Below are 10,277 nucleotides of genomic sequence, written 5' to 3' on the forward strand. Positions count from 1 at the left end.
TCAAAGTAAATTATATCAAAAATTCAAGTTTTAATCTCAAATTCGCATTTACCCTACCCATTTTCTTGGACTATACAGCCTAGCACTATTGGTGTGTGTGCCAAAGAGACTCATTAAAATAATCTTATTTATAATCTTCACTAACAGTCATTCTTTTCTCCATATAAAAAATACCTTAAAATCTTACCGTTACAAATTCTTACGATATATATCTAAGCACACTAATAATATAAACCTGAAGAGTTTATTTGAATGCGCTAATCTCAGAAACTACTGGATATGTACGTTTGTTTTGTGTATTTGTGTAAATGCTACAATTTGTATATGGACCACAGGCGAAGCTGGGGCGAACCGTTAGTATACAATAAAATAAATCAACAAATAATTTCCAATAATTTATTTATAATTTCTTTGCGACTGGGTACTTCATAAATCTCACTTACATAATACACTGAAAGTTCACAGACCGTTGGATCACGTCATTTAATTATATCCTGAATCATTTGCGAGAATTCTAGGAAATCTCCCTTTACTAGCTCCGAATATTAAAGAAAGATTTAATACGACCTCTTATATAAGTAGACAATCGGTTACATTCACAAGTAAATATACAATATTGAAAAATTCATTGGGGTCATATTATTCATTCCATTCAACAACCATAGAAAAATAAAAAATACAGATAAACGCAAATAATGTATTAAATTCAGTCCGAATGTGAAATGTCTCGATATATTGGTACAAGAATGGTTTAATAAATAAGTGAAGCAGCAGTAAAGTTGAGAATTAAGCTTCGGCTACATTGGGCGTGTTCGTTTTTTGTACTCTATTAGTACTTATAGAATACCGATAAACCAACACGACATTATGATCAAAAATATACACTAAAAAATCTAGGTATCGAAATTCGTGCAACAGTTAATACGTTAAACCTATAAACTGATTGTCGCCAAAAACAATTTGCTAAGATGACTTCTTCACTTCTTTTTATCCCAACATCTGCATCATCATCTATCAACATGTTATAACAAACAGCACTTTAACAATGACAAACACAACGTAGAAAAACCCTTGTGCTTCGACTACGATACAAAAAACGAACGCCCTATCACGTAGAAAATAAATTACACTAAATAAATTAAATTACTCCACAACATTATAACTCGGAATGTTCACTATTATTATCTAATTGCGGTATTTCTGTTGTCTCGGCCTCTTTTTCAGTAGACTTTTCTGGTTCTTGTGCAACCGGTTCTGTATCAGGTTCAACCGGTTTTTCTTCCTGATTTTCTGTGTTTTCAGTTTTCTCGGAATCTGTCACAGTTTCCGTTTTATTTTCTTCCTTCTTGACCTTCTTTGGCCGCCAAATCTTCAATTTGTTAAGTAAATATTTGACTTCGCGGTCTAAATTCGTTATCTTCTCCCTTATGCTTTCAACTGTCAGTTTGATATCATCATTTTTCTTCAGCGCGTCTTGTTCCTTGATAGATTTGCTCAACCAGGTTTCAGTTTCCTCGATTTTCTTTTCCAGGACGGTAATTTCCACTTCAGTAAACACATCTCTTTCTGCATTAGCTTCTTTAGTGTAATTCTTTGCCATTTTTAAGAATTCGTGGGAATTGTTGAGCATGCTACGTATAGCCGCGATTGCGTCAGGTCTTTCTTTATGCTCCCAGTGTTTGTAGAATATTGAATTGGTCTTTTCCTTGATATTGTTTAGTTTCTCTTCGAACATTTCCGTTTGAGCATCGTAGCCGTCATCGTAAAGCCATTCAGATACTTCGCTGCACAGTTTTTTGATTTCTTCAATTTGCTCTGGAGTTCCGCATTCCGCGTACTCCTCCATATCGACCTTCATTTGTGCATCAACTACGAACGCTTCCAAGTTATTGAGTGCCGTTTCTCGTTCAATGCGCTTCCTATCAATGTTGTGTAAATCAATAATCTTCGTCTTAGACTCTTTGAATTGTTCTGCGGTCAGCGGTTGCAAGTTAAGTATTTGCTCCTCAGTCTTGATGGGTTCCTTCAACACAACTATTTTTGGTTTCGGTTTGCTTTCTGGTTCGGTAGCGTTTTGTTTCTCGGTGCTTGTTTCATTGGCCTTTGTTGTTTCATTTTTCTCAGCTCCTTGCGATTGTTCCTCGGGCTTAAGTTCTGGTTTGTCTGGCAGTTCTGAGTCTGAACCGAAAAGCTTGCTTATAGTGCTTCCGATCTTTGAGAGCGTGCTATCCTTGTCTTCATCCTCCGTCACTGTTTTTTCAGCTACGAATTCAACATTCACTAAGTTCAGAAGACCAGAGTCGTCCATATTGAAGTGTGCTTTAATGCCTTTACTTTCAACATTTTCTCCTGTGTTTTTATTCAATGCGTCATTGACTCCATTTAAGACGACTTGTGAGAGATTCAGAGGGCCAATGTAATTGAGTTCATTGGAAGGAATGTGATCTAATTCCGCATAGTTTACATTGAAGCTGAAGTCGTCTGTGTGTTTGTTGAAAGTGATAACTTTCTTTTGGGGATAAGGATTCATGGGTCCGAACAGTGTCCTCCTGATCTGTAAGCATAATAAAAAAAAAACTTTTTAGAAGCAAAGCAAGCAAAATTAAACACAACCAACTACCAATTTTAAAACACATTCAAAACTACAATTCACCAGATTAAGTGTATAAAAAATTTTTACCTCGTCCTGAAATCAAGTAAAACCATATAATATTACTATCGAACAATCATCTATGTTTCGAATAACAGATTTAACCAATAAATTACTCACCAATTTATCATTCCCATCAACATTTCTGGTGAACACAACTTGAACGGGCAGCAATACAGCATCGCGCACATTTAGAGCTGCCACTTTATAACCTGTAGCTAGAGCTGCAGCCCTGAATAAATGAAAAATTAATTATTTGAATTACTGTTTCTGCCTTTTTAAATTATTTTAATTTAACTTAACATTTCATTAAGACATATTCAAAAAATGACAAAAAAAGAAAAATTATTCACAATTGAAAATAAAATAATACATTGAAACAACATCATATTTAAAGAACATATCGTATTTTTCTATGGTTGCCTGAAACCTCATAAAAATTGTCCGGGGATGTATTTTTTTTAATTTTATCATAAATTCCATGACTAAAGTGCGAGGAAATGGAAAAACTTACTTCTAAAACTACAGGATCCATTCACTATTGGGCATATCAACATAATTTGCATCAGGCAAAACCCACTACAACATACAAAAATATTAAATTTTCCTCAGACCAATCAACAGACAACTCACCTATAGACAGCCCCCATAGTAGCAGCCTCATCAGCATTGATAGACTTATGCGGCTCCACACCAGCGGCCTTACGTAACGCCTCTAGCACAGCGGGTACTCTGGACCCTCCACCGGCCACGATCACTTTAGCACCAGCCCCAGAACCACCCGCTGAGGAAATCGCTCGTTGGATGACGTTAGATACTCTTTCCCACAAGTCGGTACATAGAGCTTCTAGGTCTGCACGGGTCACCTGAAAGAACAAAGGGGTAATTATTTATATCTTCTACTAAAGATTTAATATGGTGTGCATTGCAAAAATCCATAGTTTTTGTAAACATTGGTATTTGGTTGTAATTTATTTGATACATAGATTAGATATTATTTTAATTGATACATAGTGAGGCTTGTAATAAAGTAAAAAGTCTCAGTCTGTCAGGACATAGAAGGCTTATCACCTAATTGTCCAGAAAGAAAATTATCAGTGAAACAGATGTATATCATCTGTCCTATACCCCACTAGGGGAAACGTGACTTCACACTATCTATAATATATTTAAAATACGTGTCATGTTGTTTATCCATTATGGACTCCTAAACTACTTAACGGATTTGAATGAAATTTACACATGTGCAGTTTATATTATTCAATTACGACAAATGACTACCGGGGCGGAGCCGGGGCGTGCAGCTAGTAGTATATAAAAGGTACCCAAACAGAAATATATAATAAATGATAATAAAAGCAATTATTTGGTTTATTCAACAAATGTCTTCAAAGAAAAATCTAGATATTTAGAATACTATACAATGGAAATGTCCAAGAAATCACAACCAAACAACACATTCGAAGAAATGCATATCAAATTGTATAACAAACGAATTCATTTGAATTGTAATTATGTAAAACACTTCAGTTATCGTTTATTTATAAGATTTGTCTATTTTAAACGACAGTAATCTTTATTCTAATAAAAAATTGAATATTTGTGATAAATTTCCCCGGAAAGGCATATTTGCCGTTGAGAATATAAATATTAAATGCGGCGAGACGGATGAAATTTTATCATGTCTTCTTAAATTATTCTGCCCATTTAGGACTCCGGTGATAAACACAGAAGCAATATATGTAATAAGTTATTTAGTATGTTAATTAAAATGGCTTAGCACGCGATTACAAAGAACCCATCGTGAGCAGAGCCTCTGCCAAAACCTAGTATAAAAACAATTTGTCGACTTTGATACTTCAATCCTACTAGTTGAATAATAGACAAAGGGAAGATTAAGCTACACACCAATCTTTATCCAATGCGAACCTAAAGAAAAAGCACAAAAAAATAACAAAGACACCATACCAATAACTTGAAGTCCTTATCGTCCAATAAGCTCTCAATCTGCGCATAGTGTTCTGAATTAGCTGAGAGAACAATCTTCAAACGTTCTGCTTCACGCAAAAGCTTCTCCATGGCTCGGGGCGAAGCCCTTACATCACCACCACCGTTAGCCTCCCACGATTTGATGAGGTGCTCCCGAAGACGCAATGTCATTTCCGAACCACCTAGAGTTCTGTAATTAATAAATTAACATAATTTACTCAAAATTTGTTTCATTTCGTTTATTTATTTATTTAAATAGTATTGATGAAATAAATAATTACAAACTGGATAAAATTAAAAACCATAAGCTAAGCTAAATACCTATCAAAACCAACACCAATAACTTGCAACTGCGGCACAGTTTCAACATAGCCCTTCTCCTTTGTCTTCACAGTTTTGTACTCAACTAGAGCTGCCTTCGTTGAGGCCGCTCCCATGTCAAAGAAAAGTGTATGCCATGCTGTTTCATTAATTTCCTAAAATAATTTAAAATGCACATAATCACAATTATTTCTATTTTAATGGAACAATAAAAGTTAATAATAAGTTCAGATTAAACAAAAGTTTATTAGAAAGAAATAAAAAAAAATTAAGTGTTTAATTCCTTATGTATTTGGGACTTGAAACACATTCTGACCTTTCTCCGGAAAATTCCATAATTTATAGCGATAGCTGTGTAATCATTGATCAATTGCAGCACATTCAAGCCAGCTAATGTGGCAGCTTCCTTCATAGCTCTGCGCTCAGCTTGGTTAAAGTAACCAGGTATTGTTATAACACACTCAGAAATCGGTTGTCCTGCAAATTTATTTAAATTAAACCATTTTGTAGATAGAAGAAGATAGAAGAGCAGCGGTGGCTCAGTGGTGAGGACCTCGGACTTCGAAATTGATAGATTATGGCCTAAACCCTCATGGGAGGCCTGTGTCCCAGCAGTTGGAACATATATGGGCTAATGATGATGATGATTTTGTAGATACTGAAATTATTTGGATTAAATCTGGTACAAGTTACAATAGTTTGAAACCTGGCAAAGAACATAAGACCAAAACAGAAATCCCTGAGGAACACAAACTATGCAAGTATAACTCCGATACAGTCTTTACATTTGACTACGCGTGCGGAAAATTAATAACAAATACTTGAATGATACAATAAAAAGTAAAGAAAACTGTGAAATTTCCTATCAATGCGGAACACCATTAAATAAGTAATCATTGCAATGTTTAATATGGCTGTTTACAAATCCAATTTAACCTTGAATTATCTAACACTTCCAATTATTATTTTATATTAACCATGTTTTATTATAAAGAGTTTTTTGTTGTACGGAGAGAATATATACTTTGTGATTTAACTTACAATTGTGATTTAAATTGATTACGGATTATAGTAAGACAACAGTTATTCGCTTTTAATTTTTGAAATTAAGTTACTGCTTTTAGTTGTAGATTGATAGTTTAGCTGTAGATTGATAGTTATTTTTTATATTCTTATTGTAAGTGTTTCTAAGGTGTAGAAGAAAACTTTATTTTTCAATATTTTCAACCAACTCACCATCCAGCAATCCACCACCTCAAAGTCAAAAATATTTTCAAATAAAATGTGAGAGAAGTACCATACCATGTAGTTAAATACTTTGAATTAAACATAGTCCAATATAACTCAGTTGTTACTTTTAGCAAAAAAAAAGGAATCTGAATATGGTTAATAATGGCCATTAATATTTATATATGAATTTGTTTTTAAATAAAACTCACCTGAGATAATAAGAACAACTTATAATCTCAAAAAAGGGTTCAAATTCTTTTAGCTTTTCTTGCAAACAAAAATAAAAAAATATTCAAAATGAGTTGTTTTATGGATTGGCTTGTTAAGCTTTAAATCTTAATCAAGTAGATAATATATAATCAATAAATTTGAATAAAATGAAAATCAATATATTTTACTTACAAATAAGAACTTTGCTATTAAAACTAACTTATTAAAAATGTATTCACATTATTAGAACCTTAAATATATTTTACACTTGTGTAACAAAACTTCGTTAATAAGCATCATGACACATTTTCTACATCTTTAAACTAAACGCTCAAAAATAAAAATAAAAATACTTGCTACATAAAAATCAGTAGATTTATCAGAAATTATACCTAATACCTGTAATAATACATTTTCTGCCATTTCATTACAAAACTAACCAGTACTACATAGTATAGTTTACAACAAACCAAACAAAAAGATAATTTTATATTAAAGAAGTCTTATGACACTATTTAAGAAACCTTTAATATTGAAGCAACTGTTCAAATTAAGAAACTCAGGTCCTATATGTATCTCACTACGAAAATTTACCATTTGTATTGATTGCATTTTACAGTACAGTACATGAATGACAAAAACCAAAAGTACTTTATTTTTCAACATACCATGACTGATTTCAGCAAAATCCTTAGCTTTTCCAAGTAACTGAGCCACCAGCTCTTCAGGTGAAAACCTTGTATTCTCATCATGAATGAACTCTGGTGTACCCCGTTTTGACTCCACAATCTCGTAGTATGGGAAGCGCTCTCTAAATGATGAAAAACAGCAATTAGACAATTATTATTTTGTCAGAGTAATCTATAAATATTCTGAACTTACGAATATTTTATTTTTATTGATTATCATTTACATATTCATATCATTAGTGTAATTATAAATATATAATCAGATAAATCTATTGTTTCCATGCCGTTTTTTCTATTTCAAATATCATAAATATTTTTTAGGTTTAATTTGAAATAAAATTAATTGTAATATGTTATTGAAAGATATTTGTCAAGTCATTGTCAATGACAAAAGTTCCAATAATGCCTATTAATGAGCAAAACGCAATCACATTGTATCACACAAAGCCGCCAAAATTAAAACGCGTCAAAGTAACGGTACTTATTTGATTCGTACCTGTAGGCTTTCACTAATGGATGGTCAAATGGTTTGCCTAATAGGTCGAGCAAACATTTATAGGAATTCTTCGGGAATCGTACTCCAACGGTTACCGCATCTTCACCGAACGTTCTGACACCATCTCTAAACGCAACAACAGCTGGTGTTTTCCGTTTTGATTCTTTATTGAGCACTATTTCCATAGGTACTCCCGGCGAAACAATTCCTATCTTCATCCATTCCGATCCAAAATCAATGGATATAACCGCGGCTGCGTCCGCATTTTGACTTAATAATAAAGATAATAACACCGAACACACCACACCATACATTTTCTGTAAAAAGTGGAAAAATATATGAAAACTGACTGAAAACAGCGAACATTACCGATTGTCAATACGCGCTAATGATTTATTAAAACTATGAACTTACGAAATATAAAGCCATCTTTATTTCTTAATCACATAAAGAAACGTATTTCAACTGATTTATTCTTCCTCGATAGTACAATTATTAGAAATTCGCGTACATTATTGAGTTTTCTGTATGAACCAGCTACTATCGTCCACGTCAATTTTAACGTGTTTTCTTCTTTTTGGTTACTTAGATTCACAAGTCAATAGAAATCGATGTTGCTAGGTACAATAATTTATTTTCCAAAAATATAATTACCTATTTTGAATAAATGAAATTATTCAAAACACTTGGTATGCAAAAAACTAAAAAGGAGATTAATATTTAATTCTATTGAAAAAATCACACGCACATTTTAGCATTTAAGAATATTTTATTGAATATTGAAATTTTTAAGACAATGCTGTATGTGCTTGTAAATTTATCTAATAGGTATTTAAAATTTGAAAGAACATGTTTACTTATTAATTCTACATAATGTACCTATAAGATTATTTTTAGCGAGGGAAAGTAGTTAAAAACAAAATATTTAAATTGCGTACGTATACACATAGACGAAACATAATAAATGATTCAAAAGTGTGCCATAAAAGTTTAAAAGAACCTAAAAAAAAACATTAAACATGTTAAATATTATAATATTCCAAATGGGTCATTTGGTTTTGTACTTAATTTATGTCAACCTCAAACACATTTTCGATTCAAGCTGCAAAAGTGTCGCGGTCTACCATTTTATATACACGAACATTAAATCGATATCTTGTTATTAAATTACTTTCTGAATCTAGTTAAAATTTTTTATTTATATAAATAAAAATTTATTACTCATATATATTCGGTACTTAGAAGATTCTGTACATTTGACCTTATATACACATATTTGACGTTTCTATCTACCATAAACAATTTTGCCAATATCAAAATCATATGTTTATTTATGTAGGTTACTCTTTAGTTTATGCATTGATTGGGTGTTGAGGTGTTTGTTGAGTGTTGATTTTAACAACGGAGACAGCGTTATGCTGTTTATTGTTATTAAATTTTAATTAGTGCGATAAACATACAAAGGTAAGTTAATAACATAGAGTAACTGTTATTGCGAAGTATTTTCATAAACTTTTTCTGTTGTGCAATTCAAAAATAAATGGATAGATGAAGACGACGCATTAACATTTACATACGCATTTTTGATTTTGTTCCTTGATCAGCATTGATTGAATATCACGTTGCGCGTGTTCAAAACAGCGTGGGGTGTACAGTATCGTTTACATACGGTTCTAAAAATGTGACGGGACGCACGAGTATCATACAGACGCTGTCGGATTCGCTCTTTCTAAAAATGGAACGAGTCGTATTCGCATCTTATTTGTAATGTCTACGGCATGTTCGGGGACGTTCGGTGTCCCTGCAGTTATGTAATGGCCCTTAGAAATGCGTGTCAGCACGTGCATACGGCGAGGGCACGCGGAGGTTCCACGTAGAGGCTAGTTGCGACGCACGCGGCCGCAGTCAGTATTCCGTATTTCCGAAACCCTTAGTTTCCTAGCAACACGTTGTTGACGCCACCACTGACCCAATGAACACAAAAACACATGGTAATCGTTGTTACATCACATTATCGTCCACGCGTCGCTATTTTCGCGTTACGTACGTTGCTAGGTATTTTGATTAGCCATAACATTAAAATCGAACAAACAATTATCTAAAATATTTTCTTGTATAGACTTTGAACAAATTGAGAAATCCTTGTGAGTATTAAAGTAGTTTTTTTCAGTTGCATTTATCAACCTTGAAGACCATGATATTGCATAAATTAAGAGTGAAATTATCACAATCTAGAGAATTCAAAGAAAGTCTATGGTAATTTTGTTGACAGTGGAGACCTTAACATGACCTACATTCTGTTTAACACTTCCTATTGGAAACCTAAAAATAAATTGAGTGTGGTGTCATGCTCTAGTTTAAATTTTACTAATTATATTTTTGTAATCTCGCAGAGGTAAAGTTAATTTGAGCTGCTAGTAGTATTGGGAATAAGCATCTCTATGTTTTCCTAATCTGATAAAAGATTTTTTTCAAGGCAATAGACCATAATATAAAAAGATAACTGTTCTGCGTAGTGTGATTTCTTTCATAATGTAAGTATTCCAATATAGTTAAAATTGTATGTTATTACACAATCTAGAGAGTCCATGAGCTTCCTGTAAGTGTGGAGTAAATTGATTTTTAACACGCTTTTATTAGCTTCACTTGTATGTTTGTATGTATGTAACTCACACCCGTTTTTCTCCCACTT

The 10,277-nt window shown here is 32.9% G+C and overlaps 2 protein-coding genes across 2 annotated transcripts in view; one reads left to right on the forward strand and one right to left on the reverse strand.

The window, feature by feature from the left end:
• Positions 1 to 382: 382 nt before the first annotated feature.
• Positions 383 to 8,169, reverse strand: LOC119832745 (hypoxia up-regulated protein 1). Its single transcript, XM_038356472.1, has 9 exons — positions 8,000 to 8,169; positions 7,586 to 7,902; positions 7,069 to 7,211; positions 5,277 to 5,437; positions 4,961 to 5,115; positions 4,619 to 4,829; positions 3,284 to 3,516; positions 2,771 to 2,882; positions 383 to 2,554 (listed from the first exon to the last, which is right to left on the reverse strand). The coding sequence occupies exons 1-9, from the start codon at positions 8,012 to 8,014 to the stop codon at positions 1,157 to 1,159; spliced, it is 2,745 nt and encodes a 914-aa protein (XP_038212400.1). The 5' UTR covers positions 8,015 to 8,169; the 3' UTR covers positions 383 to 1,156.
• Positions 8,170 to 8,910: 741 nt separating this feature from the next.
• The window catches only part of LOC119833069 (forkhead box protein N3-like), a 16,474-nt gene continuing 15,107 nt past the window's right edge, over positions 8,911 to 10,277 (forward strand). The window contains exon 1 of the mRNA XM_038356942.1: positions 8,911 to 9,049. The gene's annotated coding sequence lies outside the window, so the exon portion shown is untranslated. The remainder of the gene's footprint in view (positions 9,050 to 10,277) is intronic.

Source organism: Zerene cesonia, chromosome 16 (assembly GCF_012273895.1).
Source record: "Zerene cesonia ecotype Mississippi chromosome 16, Zerene_cesonia_1.1, whole genome shotgun sequence".
In the NCBI taxonomy this organism is placed as follows: Eukaryota; Metazoa; Arthropoda; class Insecta; order Lepidoptera; family Pieridae; genus Zerene; species Zerene cesonia.